The sequence below is a fragment of the Symphalangus syndactylus genome, chromosome 5 (assembly GCF_028878055.3).
Source record: "Symphalangus syndactylus isolate Jambi chromosome 5, NHGRI_mSymSyn1-v2.1_pri, whole genome shotgun sequence".
Lineage (NCBI taxonomy): Eukaryota > Metazoa > Chordata > Mammalia > Primates > Hylobatidae > Symphalangus > Symphalangus syndactylus.
In genome coordinates, this window is record NC_072427.2 from 12,022,106 (window position 1) to 12,040,277 (window position 18,172).

The 18,172-nt window shown below is 36.1% G+C and overlaps 1 protein-coding gene across 13 annotated transcripts in view; it reads right to left on the reverse strand.

Annotated features, from left to right (window-relative positions):
* Positions 1-18,172, reverse strand: part of MCTP2 (multiple C2 and transmembrane domain containing 2) — a 256,284-nt gene that overhangs the window by 27,203 nt on the left and 210,909 nt on the right. For 7 of the 13 annotated variants that reach the window (XM_055277121.2, XM_063640075.1, XM_055277120.2 and 4 more), the window contains 2 exons: positions 12,827-12,949; positions 10,165-10,206 (listed from right to left, as the gene is read on the reverse strand). The exons of 3 other annotated variants lie outside the window; for them this stretch is intronic. In XM_055277121.2, the coding sequence (XP_055133096.1) occupies positions 10,165-10,206; positions 12,827-12,949 (165 nt within the window). The remainder of the gene's footprint in view (positions 1-10,164; positions 10,207-12,826; positions 12,950-18,172) is intronic. 3 more of the 13 variants (XM_055277123.2, XM_063640076.1, XM_063640079.1) reach the window with 2 other exon arrangements.

Genomic DNA, 18,172 nt, shown 5'->3' on the forward strand with positions numbered 1-18,172 from the left:
CAACGCATCCCACCTTGTTATAGTGGAAATATTAAATACAATAGTTTTAAAATGAGGATAATTAGTAAATGAAAACTTTCTGGGAAAACTGGGACCTGTGGTGAACCTGAATCACTTTTTCCTAAAATTCTTTAGTAAAGAAAGGAACCAGTTATTTCCAGAGTATCTTCTAGACAGGGAGAAAAAAACAAACCAAACAAACAAAAAAACGTTTTTTCACGTGTTTCCACCCCTTCCTTAAAATGCATTTGCTACTCATGTGAGAGGGAAAATTTCCATCTGAGCTCAGGTATCTTTATGGTTAGCGATAAATGTAGTTTTTGCTCTCTGAAAGGCTTTAAAGATGGCCTTTCGACAGTGTGTGTTTATCAAGGTATGGTAGCTTCTGTGCTACAAGAAGATCATATTTTCGTAGCTTGGATGCTTCATTAATACCTTCCATTACCCTCTTTTTGGCTATACACTGCTTGAACTGGGGGGATCAACAGGTAAGACCAGGCTGTTTTATCTGGTCCTGTGTTCTTAGCACCAGCAACTGTGGTGAGTCCATCCTCCGTGTTGCTACAGTGCTTGTTTGATGGAGAAATAAATGGATACAGGAAAAAAATAGTTTATCAGGTTTATAATAGTATTAATTATTTACATTGACCCAAGAAATAAGCAAATGCTTGCAGTTTGAGAGAAGATTCTAGGCCTTATAGAAGAATGACTGAAAGGCCCAACTCAAGCTTGATGGCTTTTGTGAATCCTCTTCCTAAGGATTCCAGTCTATACTGACTACAGTCTTTGTCCTCTCAATTTGCATTATGCCTCCATCATTTTAATCATCCTAATAGCAAATGCTCTTTTCACTCTCTGCACTGCAAAATTTCTCTTTTAAAATAAGATGCTATTGATTTTATGGGTCTCTTCTCTTTATATCTAGCAATATACCAATGGACATATCACAGGATGTATTACATAGCCTTTAGTATTAGTATTTCCATGTATAGGAAACTGAAGTCCAGGGAAGTTAAATGATGTTGTATACAGGAGACCATGGAGTCAGAGAATGGGGTTCAACTCCGGTCCTGTCATCTACTAGCTTGGTGATCATGGTAAGTTCTTTACCCTTTCTGAATTTCAATTCAATATTTGGAAAATGTAATCATTGTCATTACTCTGATTGGAGCGTAGAGAAAATTAAATATTATCACATATGTAAAGTACCTAGTATATTCCAGGTGCTTCATAAACACCAGTTCCTTCCCTTCAAGAAGGCAAAGCTACAAAAGAAGGAACAACCTTTTGTCTAGTTTAAAGAATACTGGGGTTAACTTAAGTTTCAAAGAAAATGATCTTCCAGGACAAGTCTACTCATGTTGCCCTGAGTTGTATGAAAGATCATCTGCAGTTCCATCTGTATCATGCTGGCTTTATTTACACATTTCAGATTGAACCAGGGAATGTGGCGATAACACAGTTTAGCAAACACAACATTACATCTGCTGTTGCTACCAAACTGCCTAGGAAGAGTAACAGTGATTCATTCAGAAAGACAGAACTGCTGTCACATGTGCTTCTATTTTCCCTTAACATATAAGGCTTCCAATTTGCAGAGGGAAATGTGTAATAAAAATAGTGAAGGCCACTGGTGTGATTAAATAAATGAACAAGATTATTGTGGCTAAATACATAGTTTTATAGTCCTATATTTGAAAAAGAGGGGCATCACTTCTCATTACAAATGTGAAAAAATGTGGAGGCACAGGTAAAATTCACATGCTTTAGGGGTCTACTTAGTGAGCAAGCCTGCATCACCAAATAATGAAGAGATGAAAGCATGGAATTTTTCAAATTTCATAAGGTTTCCTTGTCTTTTTTAAACACACAATAAAAAAAGAGTAGCATTCATTGTGAGAAAAATAACAAACTTGGTAACCTAAAAATATATGAAGATGAGTACAAGCCCACTGTTTTTCATTATTCATTTATAAAATGTTAAAAGGATTGAGTATTTTTGCTAACTTTTGTAAGCAGTTGAACTAAGAACAAATAAAGTGTCTGCGTTGTAACACAATTGTTCTTTTTTAAAAAAGAAAAAATTTTAAAAACCAGAGGGCAAATCTTTCCTTTCTTAAGGCCTTGTTGCCATTGGGCCTCCAATGAGTATAGCACTGTAGGTGCAATAAACTAGCTTCGAGCCTCTGGCAGAGAATTAACACCATCAAAATGAACTTACAACTAAGAATTAATTATATAATCAAGATGTTACTTTAAATCTCTCCTACATGTTCTGATTTAGAAAACTTCTCATTTCTCTATTAATTCCCTAAGCAAAACTGGAGACAAAGTCCTGAAAATTGACCATGTCGGAAAAAATCCTTTTGACATGCTTAAAAACTGAGTAGTATTTGTCACAGGATGAACAGAATTCTCAGAAGAGATTAATGCAAAAATTTTTATCTCAAAATCCTCCCAGTAATTTCAATCATCTAGACTAAAGATGCAAAAATATACCTTTAGACTTTAAACAAGAATATGTTTGGTCTGTTTCATCCCACTGAATATTAAAAGCCTATAATTTGAAAACTTGAAGCATTATAAACATTAGAAATAGATTGAGTGGCATTTAACATGAGAAAAAGCTTAGCATGTCATAACAAAGAACAAGCAGCAATATTTCTGATACATGACATTAAAAATTATTCTTTGGGAATCCCAGCAATGCACCAGCAACTGTCATTTAGAATTTCTTCCCATGAGGCATTTTGTGGGCATGCAGGGATGCGGACGCATGCGCGCGCGCACACACACGCGCACACACACACGGAGTCAACTCCACAGCTTGTGCTATTAAAATGGAGTGGGGAGATCTGTACTCTTTCTGGAGTGTACTTCTTTCTCAAGTAGTTCTTTTGTGCTTTGGGAAATGAATATAAAATAGTATTTGGATTTTGAATCAATATCATTTCTAAGTGGTTTTATATTGCTCTATCTGCTCATTACATAAAGCACTTACACAACTGCACTGGTATTTACCAACTTCTTTTTTGTGGCCTGCAACATGAATATCATCTAGTATCAAATAATAGGGTTGAAAAAATAAAAGGAATAAACAATCGGCTCAACGGGAAGATACTCATAAAATACAACTGAAAAATTGGCAACAGATTAGGGAAACAAATATTTGGAACCTAGACCCTTGAAAGATTGATTTCATTAAAAATCTCTCTGCACTAAGTGACAGAACACCATGCCACCACGAGGTAAGCAGGGCTAATGGTTTTCTGTAACTACTGTAGATAAATATACCAGGAGTGGCAGTTGCTGGTTTAGCTGTGTGAATCCTTTAGTTTTCTCCCAGGTACAGTAAAGGCGTGGGTATAAGATAAAATATGTACGTGATTCAGCAATGGAACAAGTTAAAAAATTATTATTACTTTAAGATTCAGCTCAAACATCACCTTTTAGCAGTCCTGCCTCACCTAGCATTTCTCCTCTGTTTCCCAACATAGCATCTACAACAACATTACAAACCGTGATGAAGGCAGACGTCACAGGGCACTGGGGTTGTTTACTTTGAGCACCTTGTGTATGGTTGTAATTTTTGTATTCATAGAGGCTTTGGTACAAAGACATCAATAAATGTTGGCAAAATAATGCAGAAAAATGAACCAATAAATTAATGACAAGTTTCCTTCACAACAACGGAGCATGTCAAAAATAAGATTTAGACCAGAAGAGATGGGTTTGAGTGTTGCCGCTATCCTGGCTGAGAAATCTCAGATATGTTACGGAAGTTCTCTTAGCCTTGGTTTGTTCATTTATAGACAAGGGAACATACTATGAAACTTAATATTTTGAGTACTGAATGAGCTACTGCATATAAAAGCAGCCTGCGAATTAAAATATTAATATTTTCATAAATCTAATTGCTTAAATCTTACTTGAAATGGCCTTGTTTTATTATTTTTGTTTTATAATACTTTATTCCAGTGATTACTTTTCCCTTGAAGAAAAAAGTGGTATCCCCCCTTTCTATCAATTATCTCATAAACTCATTGGATAATTGGGTGAGTCACAGTAGAAGAGATGAGGGATTTATTTATTTATTTTGAGATGGAGTCTCGCTCTGTCGCCAGGCTGGAGTGCAGTGGCACGATTTCGGCTCACTGCAACCTCTGCCTCCCAGTTCAAGCAATCCTCCCGCCTCAGCCTCCCGAGTAGCTGGGACTACAGGTGTGCGCCACCACGCCCAGATAATTTTTGTATTTTTAGTAGAGACGGGGTTCGCCGTGTTGGCCAGGATGGTCTCAATCAGATTTATTTTAAATACAAAAGACATAGCTACTATTTTCAGAAAACCAATCACTTGTGGATAATCAGGATGCAATATCCAAAGTCTTCTACCTTCTCATGATGTGACAATTCTAAGCAATGGGAGATGAAATATCTAGATGCAATACAGGTTGATCGTCCTTTATCCAAAATGCGTGGGACCAGAAGTGTTCTGGATTTCGGATCGTTTTGGGATTTGGGAATACATGCATCACGCTGGCTGATCATTCCTAATTTAAAAATCAGAAATCCAAAATGCTCCAATGATCATTTCCTTTGATAATTAGAGCTCAAAAAGTTTCAAATTTGGGGGCATTTTGGATTTCAAGTATTTAGATTAGGGATATTCAATCTATACAGACTATGAAAAAATCAGCACCTCTGACGAAATTTGGTCAGACAATGCACATTTGCTAAGAGAAGGATAGGTAATTCATCTAATTGGGTCTGGCATATCACAGTTCATAATATTTGAGAATAACATACTACAATCCTTAGACTAGAAATCAGAAAGATCTATTTGTACTAGGAATATTAGTGAGCTTGATAATAAGTAGGATGCTCTGAATAATGTTCCAGAAGGCCAGACTGATAATATTTCTGGATGACTTCTAAAGGTTATGAAGTCAAAACATTTTTAAGAATGAGAGTTTGATTTTTAAAAAGAATATTTAAGCAAGTTGATTTGCCAAAGGACTACAGGAAATTGGGAAGGCAACCCCCTCTCATCCAAAACATGCATAAACTGATAATTAAGAATTGGCTGGAATCCACTTCACTATAAAAGGCTTGAAAGATAGTATGATAAAAATGTTAGCAATTAAGTCATTTCATCATTAAAAACCATATTAAATCAAATTAAAAGGACTTAAATTAGAATTCCCATGCACTTTATTCCCCTGAAAATTATCCATAAGCAGGTCTTTTACAATATGCCCTGTATATAAATTGTATATCCCTGAAGGTGAGTGTGTGCACGTGCAACTATTGTTAACCATTCAAAGATACTCTCTGGCTTTTTATTTTCTTAAAAATACAACACTTTATCATTGTTAAGTATCACTGCTTATGTCATAGTTTAAAAAATTACTAATCTAACTAATTTACTGTTTTAGACATTCTTAAGACAGCACAAACAGGCCGGGCATGGTGGCTCATGCCTATAATCCTAGAACTTTGGGAGGCCATGGTGGACAGATCACATGAGGCCAGGAGTTTCAGACCAGCCTGGCCAACATGGTAAAACTCTATTTCTAATGCAGAAATTAGCCCAGTGTGGTGGCACATGCCTGTAGTCTCAGCTACTCCAGAGGCGGAGGCACGAGAATCACTTGAACTTGGGAGGCAGAGGTTGCACTGAGCCGAAATGGCACCACTGCACTCCTGCCTGGGCAATGGAGTGAGACTCTATCTATCTCAAAAAACACACACACACACGCACATGCACACACACACACACACACACACAATGAATTATAGACAAAACTACTCTCATTATTAGATTGTAAGAAGACCTCCTCCATCTGGTTAGGATATTATAGATCATCTCCTCTCTCTTTCTGGCACAAGGAAACACAGGGAATGAGGCACAATGGACTTAACCACATCATCCAAAGGACTCTACAGGTTAATTCACAGTGAGAACTCCTTCTAGATACATGCCATGCGCTTCTCCCACTAAGAAGGCCCTGTCTGGGTAATGAGGAAGTGACTAATCAATTTAGAGGATGGAAAATCATTTTAAACACTGAAGTTAATGGTTTAAAGTGTACTTAAATTTTAGTGATGACAAACTAATTTGTGAAAATAGAATATAGATACAATATCCATTTGTATCCTTCCATTATAATATGCTCCTCAATCAATCAACAAAAATGGATTAAATGTTTCTTATTTTCTTAAAGGAAAATGTCCATATCTGTTTTTCATCTACAACTGATATAAAAGGGTCATATTGTTTTTCATAAACACTGTCAGGCAATGTGACCTCACTGAAGATCCTAAAAGGACAGATCATTCAAGTCCTATTTCTGACAACCTAGTTATGAACAAACCAACCCACAATACAAGCCTTAGAGCACAGTTTCTTGATAGCATTAAGCAGGGCTTTTTTTTCTTTTATTACATGCCCTTATGATTCCTTCTTCCTGATGTTAATAGAAAATGCTGAAATATTCTATGTAAGTGATTGTTGGGCTGGAAAAAGAAAGAAACTCTAGTGCAAGTATTTATACCTTCTGTAATGAAAACAAGATATTATTGTCTTGCATGACCTTTCCTAAGTATGGGATACAGCATTTTACACAATAGTTTCTTGGTTCATGCTTCAATTACTGACCTTTACTGTGTAGAAAATTAATGCAATTTTCATTGTAATCCATCCGAACAAATAAGGTCCACATGGAAGGATTCCACGTATGGAATCTAATACAAATAGGAAATGTCAACTGATTGCTGTTGGCTGAACTTAGCTATTATCTGTTTGTTCTGGCGTCCCTAGAAAACTAGACTTGTAACAAGTAATTTCTTACATGAGCCATAGGGTATTAGAAAGGAGGACTTCCTCTCTTCAAAGTTTAGCTTGTACATTTCATCTCCTAAAAGGCAAAAACCTAGTTACCTGAAAGTTCTATGTTATCACTGAAAGTCCACAAAAGAAAAGGCAAAATTGTGAAGTCTAATCTGGTTTCTAATACAAGTTACTACCATGAACTTTTCACAATGCTAAGGAACAAGGGGTTACAGTGATGTCATTTTACAACAATCCCTGTTCCAGACAATAAAAGAATGACAGACCCCAGACAGTGTCCTGGTCTGTGCATCAGAGACAGGCAGAACATGGCAAAGCATTCATCTCCTGAGGAAGTTGTGCCAACAGGCCCCGGCACACTTTTATCTTCCACAGTCGTCCGTGATGGTATTTGGTGGGAAGGAGCACTGGCAATTAAAGAGTGTCACCTTCAAGATGGATGGTTTGGGTAGAAAGGAGTTTCTCTCCTCTTCTGGTTTTGAACAAAATGGCTATGTGTTTATAATTTGTAAACAGTTCATCTCTCACTGAGTGTGTTACAGTTCCCAGAAGCATGGTCTGTCATGTCTAACACACAACAGAAGCCAGAAGGGCTCAGTGAGTAGACCTTTCTTCCAGCTCACTATGATGGGGGGTCACCCAGTGACTGTATGTCCTGGTCTATGACAAGCACATCTTAGTGGTGGAGGCTGATCTGCACAGAGAAGAAACCAAGTTTTGTAATACATATGTGGATGTGCACTCAAAAAGTCTGAAAGTTGAAGATCCCTTTAGTTTACAAATCCCTTACAGAAGGAAGAATGAAAAGAGATGGACAAGGATGGAAAAATTCGCCAGTCTTTCCTAACAATAGAAGGGTTGTGTTAAGCAGAAGAGGCATAAACAGAAGTCAAAATCTCATTTTAGATTTATTCCTCTAGAAGATTTCATAGAAATATAAAATTGGGAAAGCAAAACCACCATGATTATATTTGTCTATTAAAAAGTGCTATTAAAATACTATAATAAAAACATGTTAAGAATGAACTTTCCCTGGAGGGAAGGAGGAGAACCCTAATGCCAGTGCCCTCAATGGGGGACAGGTTGGCACAACTGCTATGGGTTGGGCCATGCTGAGATGAATCCAACAGCTCTCAGGCTTATCCCTATGGATGCTGCTGTTCCAACTCTTTCTTCAGTCATTCTTGCCCAGAAAGGTTTAAAGCACAGACCAAAGGGCTGTCTCTCCAGACCTTCAGTTAGCTCTTCAAGTACATCAGTGGTAGACTAGACCTTGACAACCACTGGTCTAGACTATGACCTGATTTTGTTGCTTGCCAGTCACTGAATACCATGTTTCCATTCCTCTTCTTGTTGGATACTCTCCTTTATTAGATGGGCCAAAGACACATGGTCACCGTTATTCCTAAAGGGTGGGGGACATCCTCTTCTACTGGTAGTTCATTTAAACAGGCTTGGCCAAACAGGAAGAAATCTTCCTTTCATCCAGGCCTTGGTTTATAAATATTTAGAATTTTGCCTAATGTGATGTTATGATATAATAAGAAATGTATGCTTGTTCTTTGTCCCTGGCACAAAGCTCCTAAAATTCCTGGAGTTTCCTAAGTGATAAGAGAGAGATAACCATCTTTTCCTATAATATTTGGTTTTGTCCTCAGTTCCTAAAATAGCTCCAGAGCAAGAGAGATGAGAAGAGCATCTTTTGGCTATTCAGAACAAGCCCCTTTCAACCACATCTAAATTTCTGTTAATGAAGAGACTTTTGGAAAGCCTCTGATGACGGGGCAGCTGGTGGCTAGGAGAACCAACCATATGATTAGAAGGTTAGAACTTTCATTCCTCCCAGCCCTGACCTGCAGGGAAGGAAGAGGGGGCCAGATATTGACTTAAACACCAATGCCCAAATATTTAGTCAATTACGCCTGTGTAATGAAGCCTCCATAGAAACAAAAATACTGTATTCTGGAAGCTTCTGGGTTGGTGAACACATGGAGGTGCTCTAGGGTATGCCCAGAGAGGGCATGGAGGTTCCACACCCATTCCCCCATCCGTTGCCCTGTGCATTTCTTCCATTTGGCTGTTCCTGAATTGTGTCCTTTATAATAATCAGTAAATGTAAGAAAATATTTCCCTAAATTTTGTGAGCCATTCTATAAATTTGTTGAATCCAAGAAAGGGGTTGTGGGAACCCCCACCTGATAACTGGCCAGTCTGAAGAAAGGGAGGCCTAGACTTGCAGTTATCACCTCATACAGGTTTAAAATAATTTCGTTAATACTTCTGGTTTTTTTTTTTTTTTTTTGGTAAAATATCCCATTATAAACCTTATTAACTTAGCTTCCCTTTGACAATATTCAATGACTTAATCACTCAGAAACCGCTAACATCAAGACATCAATAAGAAACTTGCATCTGTGTGACCCCTTTTCTGAAAAAGGTCATTTTCCTTTAAAAGTATTATACTTGATTTTATTATTTTGCTATTAATGATCCTCTTAACACAACAAATAAGATTTACTTTGTAATCCACCCCATTTGCTTCAAATGGGCAAAACCATCTGGTCCACTCAATTAATTTTAAGGCTCTTTGTATCATAGAGCCAGTGTCTTTGAATACATTTCTATTCAATGGGCATTTACACTGGATACTTAACTCTCAAGGTTTCCCCTTTTGCCCTTTCCTCTGCACAAGCTTCCCACATGTTACCACCCCTCGCCCCAGACACCCACAGGTGAAGGGGACTGGAAGTCCATTAAGCTAGTAGCATCTCATTTGGCATTTCACTTGTTTCATTTTATTCCAGAAGGTTTGTCTGAAAGCATAATGACAACAAAAGCAGCAGATTTGAGAGATTCTCCCAGGAGAAGGAAAAGGACAGATGTACACAGACATATAGCTGAAAACGCTGCCAGGAACAGCTGGGAAAATGACAGGCGCGGAAGTGGGTGACCACCCCACAGAGTGCAGACATGAGCCTAAAGAAACAGCAATTTCACTTGATTTACTTTTGACTTCCTAGGCTACCTTTTATCTATAAAGGGGAAGGCTAATTTTGGCTTGCATCCAATGAAAGGCCTCCTATAGTTATGCTTTTTATAACATTTCAATTATTCCTTCTATTTTACCCTTCTCAACCTCATTTTTAAAAATCTTAAAAAGGGATATCCTGTTTAAAAGTTACAATGTTATTACTATACTGGTGACTCTATAATACAAAAAAAAAAAAAAGAGAGAGGAGAGAGACTGAACTTGAAGGAATGCTATCTATTGACAACCTTAGAGTTTTTTTGTGTTCTTTCTTGAACATACGCACCTTGTCATCTTCATCCTCCTCGTCATCTATGTCTGTGCCCTCCTGAAAGGAAATCCCACAACGTGTTTATAAAAACATCAACCGAAATTAACGAATGCAAATTAAACTCAGACACATTTTAAAGCTTGCCTACAGACTTCAAGAATTTATATTTTTGAAATGCCTTATAACCTCTTAAAAAATAACTCTTTTAAAGTTCAGGGACACTGTGGCAGGACTCTAAACGATATGCATAATCTACATAAAACTGTTGACTATAAATAAAGCTATTAGGCCAGTGCCCTTTGAAGGCATCCAGCTTTAAAAATGCATTGCTGAGTTGTACTTTCTGTAAACAGTGTTGTTCTTATTCTGACAAATGAACCAACTGCTACGTTAAGGCTGAGAATACCATACTCCACTAGTGCTAGGCTCAGTGTTATAATGACTGCTCTCTCCCTTTGGGGCCATTACTGAAACATTAGACAGTATAAAATGCATTAGTCTGAATATAACCAATCTTAAGAATAAGCTACAGGTTTCTCTGTTGCATTACAATTTTGCCCTGGGTTTAGGGTTAGAAGGGGCAGGTGAGGGAAGGAAACTCAAGGCTCAGATCTGGACTTAAGGGTGCCTGGCTTTGGCTCAGGTGTCACAGCACCAGCTGTACTGCTAATGGGCTTGTTTAGATGAATATAAAAATCTTGGCTATTTAATGGCCAGAGTTTGATCATAGCACTGCAATGTTTAAAAACTAATATCTGTTGGTACATAATCAAATAGGGTCAGTAGTTTGGAAAGAAAGCTCAGTGTTAGAAAACAGGGTCTATTTTCAGCTTGCACACTTGAATTTCTGCTTAACCTTGCAAAGGTCAGGCATGCTGTTCAGATGTCACTGTTCCAATAGTAAAAAGAATTGTCAATATCATGCTCTTAAAAGGGAGTAACTCTAAAGTATCCAGAGAATACTCTGCTACATTCCATAAAACCACTGAGCAGTCATCAAGAAATTTCTTCAGGGCCGGTATAGCCCTACCGCCTAGTATTCTCACAAGATTCAGCTAGCAGTTTGTGTGGTACTCATGGGTCCTCTGGGGAACTAACCTATTCACAACTGGCAGCAAACATGTCTCATGAGAGCCAATGGATAAACAGGAAGGTAATGAAAACAGGCTATGGGAGGAAAAAAACGCTATAATTAGGAGAAGCCTTTAGCTTGGGACAAGGTTCCAGTAGTTTTTGCTTTGTGACTTTAGGCAAATGACTTCGTCACTATGCACTGTAGTTTCACATAAGACATAAAATGAAAATAGTTCTTGCCTCCCTCATAGCTGTGTTATCGAACTAAATTAGGTAATTATTTTCATTGTTTTATAAATAAAGGCTTTATATGTACATACACACTCATGTGCATATAGGTATATTAATATGCACATGTATGCCAGTATATGTACATGCTCTCACATACATGCACACATATGCACATACCCTAAACATATATACACAGTGGGCAACATAAAACCTGCATAAACACTGTAAAAATGTTAGTTGACAACATAGATATTAGAGATGTTTCTTTGTAAAAATTTCCATTATCTATAACTCTGTGAAACCTAGTCCTTAAATGGATCTATTAAAGCCATTCATTTATTAGCTGGTTCTATTTTCTCACTGATAGGTGTTCATGCCTATTGCATTAAATAATTAAAATCAAACAGAATAGAATTTTGAAATTGTCCGAGGTTTTTCCTCTTGCCACAATACTCATTTTTCCCACCTTCCTTCCTAAGTGAAACCAGAAACCTCCCTTAAATCCATTACGAAGACATAAGAAAAATAAAAACAGTCAGGATTTGATTGACTCTTGGGAAACCAAATGTGAAGGTGATCCATCTAGAAAGGAAATTAATCAAGTCTTAGGACTTTAGATTTTTGTTTTAAAAACTTGGTTCTTGAATCTGGAATGCCTAGATCACATCGTAAAAAAAAAAAAAGCCTACAAATACAAGTTCCTGGCCACCTAGGGCAGAAAAAGATCTTATGGGGTGCAATGAGGAGGCAGGGGCAGGAGAGTCAGAGTGGAAGTGAGATGAGTAGATGCGGAGAGATGTCTTTGAGAAAAGGCCTTGCTTTCTTCAACAGGACAGTTAGTTTGGGAATTTCCAGACAAATGTGGGCACCTGCAAATAGATAGGTCTAAGCCCACCCACTCTCTGATTGCCCTGGGAGTTGACAAGCCTCTGGGAATCTCCTGAGCCTTCAAGCCAGAGAGAACATTGCGTAAGATGCCTTCATGGAAAGGCCGGAGTTAGCCCTGTGGATCTCTCTGCGTGCCCAGCAACGGCCCACAGAACCAGCAAAGGTTTCTCACTAGTGATTGAGGAGCTTGTTCACAGGAACTCTATAGAGAATCAGATGAGCACACAGACATGTGCTACCAGCATGGAAATGATAACCATGAACCAGAGGCTCCCCTCATGCAGGCCAAGGCTCAGGAACATAAGATGCCACAGAAAGAAGACTCCAGATTATTCACGATAGAAGATCTCCACTGCAAAATGAGTGCCTTTGCCGGGCTGCTCCTTACATCTCAAATGAAATGGACTTGGGCCATGATTTGGTGGTGGGGGTAGTTTGTTGTTAACACATTTCTCGGCAGTCAAATGTCAGAATCCTTGCTTACCTGGCTGTCCTGGATGCTGCTGACCTTGCCTTTCACAGGTCTGATGAAATTGTAGACAAAGATCAGCAACAATGCCAAGGGGATCATATATAGCTCAAAATTCCAGACAGTGATCAAAAATACCTGATTGAAAGACAAATAAGAATACACGACTGCTTGATGAAACACTAGGGGAGCAATCAAATTCCTACTCATTGACGTAAGGAGATTCAACTGGACTCTTTCTAGTCACTTTCAGAAACATTTCCTAACAGGTACGCACACACACAATGATCGACTCATTTTTAGAACTGGTAGTATAGAAAGAGCTTGTTAGTCACGCTCTGGAATAGACAGATACACTGGGTTTATACCTGAAAAGCCAGTGGATTTTAGTGTGCCAGAATTTATGGAAAGTAGTATGGAAAAAGTCCAAGGTCACAAAGACGCAGGCCACAGGCCAAATTTTGCCAAAAGTGAGGTTTATTTGAACAGGAGAGAGCCATTATTTTTTCAGTTGGCTGCCAATATTGAAAAATCCAAATATTTCAGAGAAAGACTTTGGATTTCCAAACTTTTGTTAAAATGCTTAAAATCTACCTATTTTGAGACTATATGGACACAAGAAAATGATTGGCTAGCATTGTCTGTATCAGAAAAGGTATTCTCTTAGCTGCCCAATTTCTGTCAACCTCTGAAATTTGTGACTCCTCACATAGAAAGGCAAGTGAGAATTTGAGACTGATCCAACTGCCTATGCTACAATGGTTACTGGAGACATGAATGCAGGTAGATGGTTCTACCTCCAAGAAACACACTAATTAGGATAAATAAGGTGAGAACACCTTTTAATTATAATATGAGGCAGGAGTGAAATCTTGGGTAAATTACTTCAAAATTTGAGTCTCACTTTCTTTTCAAACTCACGGGTAGTCTAGAAGATGAAATAAGGTAATTTGTAGTTATCAGCTGTCTGTAAGTGCTTGAAAAAACCACTGCTATAACATATCAACTTAGAAAAGGCAAATTACTGCATCGTAAATATGAAATCTTCCTTTCCAAAAGCAATACTGTTTCATTGCTAAAAACTTTTTCTAACATTTAGAAATTTTCTCTTTGTGATTGTCATATATTGCTTTTTTTTGGTGCACATTGTAAATAAAATCACTTCTTCCATTATGTTTTTCAAACTCGTCATTATTTACATATAAAAGCAAATAATTTATATATATATTTTTAACATTAGCAGCCTTACTGAATATTCTTTATTGTATCAAATAGTTTATTTCATTCCTGCGAGGTTTCTAAGAATATAGTCACATAATCTACAATTAAGGATCCTCTTCTGTTTCCTCTTTTCTATTTGTAACTTTTTTTCCTGCTTGATTTCATTACTCCTACAAAAAATTATTAAACTATTCAGAACGATATCACTGTTTAATTCGTGGCTTCAGTGAAAATACTTCTAGAGTGATAAATCATATCACATTAAGAACACACACACAAACCATTTTTAATACTAGAAAATTTATATATAGCTGATCATTATTCTTTATATCTTTGAAATGTTTTATAAATACTCTTTCATATCTGTTCCAAACCTAATAAAAACATGTTTTAAACAAAAATTTGTCCAGCAATTTTAACGGGGTATAATTTTTAAGATCAAGAATGGTTGGTAGCTAACCAACTGTTCTTTCAGTATCTTCTGAAAGGATGGTTTTATCCTTTTCATTTAAAGACATCAATATGGTGAAGTATTGTATTTGTAATTTCATAATTTGAAGCAATCTTGTATTTCTGGGAGAAACTCCTTCACTGAGGTGAACCAGTGTTGTTGTATTTTATTTTCTAACACTTCAAGATGTTTGGCATAGACACTCGTGTTCTTTTTGTCAACCTTGCTTGCATTCTTTTGTCCTATTCCTCTCATTTCAAAAGGCAACCTTGTCCTAAATCTGATGTGAATTTTTTCCACCTGAGGGCACCTTAGGTATATATTAGCAATAACAAAATAAAAATGTTCCTATCGTTCTGCAAATATTTTAACCAACAGTATGTTTTACAGTTCTTTTCATGGTGTATGCATAATCAAGTACATTTATTTTAACTAATATAGTTCCCATTCAAATGAATGCTCTGCAATTTGTCGACTATACTCCCTTATCAATGCAAACATAGGCTGAAATGCGGTTTTATGTAATCAAATAATATATTAGTCTTTTACCTTAGGATTTGTACCTTTAATGTTCAGTGTTCTACTTAAGAAATCATATTCTACCTTGAGTTAATACAGCTATTTCCTTGTGTTTTCTTCTAAAAGATAACTGTGTATGATTTTTATTGTCTCAATTTTGTTGTTTTTGTTTTAATTTTTTCTTTAACTCAGGCAATCCAATGTGAACTTTTTCCTTACAGCCATCTTTTACAGCTAAATTCCTGTAATGATCCCCATTTTTCTCGTTGATCTACATTGCTACTTCTGTCAATATACCAAGTCCCCACGTGAGTGTGTCTATTGTTTCTGAGCCCTCTCAGTTCTCCATTGATATATTTTCCTGTATTTTACCAAGACCACATTTTAAAACTATCATTTAGTAACCATACCATATCTGAGTGGACAAGTCTCTTATTTCATACTCAAAATGATCTTGGATATTTTTCCACCCTTTACTCTTCCACATGTATTTCAGAATTAATTTATAAATTTCTATACAACTCAGAAAAATTAAGACTGAGATTGTCTTGAAAATTTAAAGATAATTGGTGTCTTGATATTGACATTTCATAATGATTATTTCTCTATATTCAGAATTTTTTATGTATCTCAAAATATTTTATTAATTTCACTGTACTGATTTTCCATGTTTTTTTTTTAAGTAACTTGGAGTTTAACACTATTATAAATAGCAATGGAACAATTTTAAAGTTTATCATTTAATTGGTTAATGCTGGGTACAGAAACACTGATTTTTATAGATTGTTCACATTCTTTCTGAGCCCACTTATTAGCTGTAAGAGACTGCAAATATATTCTTTTGTAGATCTGACGTAGCAAATCATATCAACTGTAAATCATGATGATTTGCCTCCACCTTCTTCCATTCTATACGTTACTTTTCTCCTAGTGCTAAACCTTTTTTTTTTTTTTTTTAATGTGTAAGTGTGAAATTTTTGAAACACTTTTTGGATCAATGACAAAAATCAAACCACACTGATTTCCTCTAGTGTGGCTCGCTCCATCAACTTTCCTTTATTTAAAGTTTTATAATGTCAAATATATAATCTTTTCCTATAATTTTCTTCTTTTCAAATGTTTCTTTTTTTATAAAATAAAACATAGCAAAAAGTAGAGCCAATAGTAATTTCTTTATTAGGTAAAGCTAGAGATTTTCCTATTTGTTACCTATTTCCCTTTCCCTATTGTTACGTTTTTTGGGGGATTAAGGGTTTTAACTGTATACTAAATGGTGGTTGTTTCTAAATGCCTGTCCACTGGGTAAATGGATTTTATTATTATTTTAAATTGCTAAATGTAACTTCAAGTAAGAAGAGGCTGACATAAAGCTATGGAGAAAATCAGGACACATCATTTTAAATTTATTTTCTTCATTATAAAACTATATATGTCTTTGAAAAAATTACTTGAACAACCACCAGTATTAAGGAGATGGTTGTTTTAGGTAAACACCTCATTTGCCGTAGTATTTACCTCTATCAGGAATACTTAAGCAATCCTAGAAATGTTTTACAACAAAAATTGAGTTATATTTAAACATCACATTCAAATAGCCTAAAACTCTTTCAAGAGTGAGACCGTAGTGCCTTTAGACATATATTTTTTAAATCGATGCATAATTCCCATTTCTGTAGTAAAGAACTGATCTCCTAACAAACATATCTTTCAGGAAAAGCAAATATAAACCCCAGAAAAATATTTTTTTTTAGGAAAAAAGTCTAATTAGGCATCTTCAAAGAAAGAAAGAGAGTTGTAACTTTGAAAGAAGGAATCAGATCTGCACGGAGTTAATTAAAAATGTTTGTATCTTTGATCCAAGAGCAGTTGCAGTCACTCTGGTGGTACCAGTTGAATAAAATTCCAATGAAAAATTTACCATTACTTCTGAATGGAGGAAACAGGAATGCACTCAGGGACAACCAGAGCCACTGGAGAGTGCAGAGGTATGCTAAAAGGAGAGTGTAAGCGAAGGTAAACCCCACACTCAGTATGTGAATGCCATACATGCTGGCATACAGGCAGAGCACACTCAAAGCAGTCTAAGATCAAAGCTATCACCCTAAGACATGTGACAACGTTTGCATTTTGAGTCTAATAAAATTAAATGCCTTAAAAAAGCTTGTTTAGAAGAATATAGCATAATTTAGAGTCTCCACAACATAGAATTGCGGATGTCTAAGATACAATTCAAAATCACTCAACATACAGAGTCAAGAAAATGGAATCTATTTTCAAGCAAGAGACAATCAAAAGATACCAACTCCAAGGTGAACTCTGTTGAAATTATCAGAAAAGAACTTTAAAACACCTATAAAAATTATGCTCAGTGAGGCAATGGAAAATAAACTCACTATGGGTAAAACAGTAAATATAAGCATAAAATGTAAAAATTAAAAAATAATTGCCCAACTAAAAAATACAACATTAAACGTTTAAAAAATCAATGCGTATTTTGGTAGCAAAATTAATAATGAAAAAGTCAGTGACTATAAAGATATCAAGAGAAATCAAATCTAAAAGACAGAAAATAATAGAAAAAATAGAAGGTCTGGAGACCATCAAAATTTCAAAAGTTCTCACATGGGTATTTGGAATTTCAGAAAAAAAATAGGTAGAAAAATATTTAAAGAACAATTGGCTGAATACTTTTCAAATCTAGGAAAAGACAAAATGTACAGATTAAAGAAGTCCAGAGGATCTCAAGAAGAGTAAATTTAAAGAAATCCAATCTTGGGAATAAATAGCATCACCATATTTCTGGAAAATAAAGATAATAAGAAAATGTTGATAAAAACTCGAGAGAAATGACATTATCATAAACACAACAATTTGAATCGCCATAGATTTGTCATCAGAACCCATGGAGGCAAGGGGATAATAGAATTTTTAAAGTGCAAAACAAAAAACAAAATCAAAAACTTTAGACTCAGAATTCTATATCCAGTAAAAATATCCTATAAGAATCAAAGTTAAAGATTTAGATATGAGAAAATTAAAAGAATTTTTTTTATCAGTAGACGTGCACATCAATAAATACTAAAGGAATTCTTCAAGGTGAGGAAAAATGATACCAGATGGAAATGCAAACTTCAGGAAGAAATGAATATCAGAAGTGGTAGATACATAAG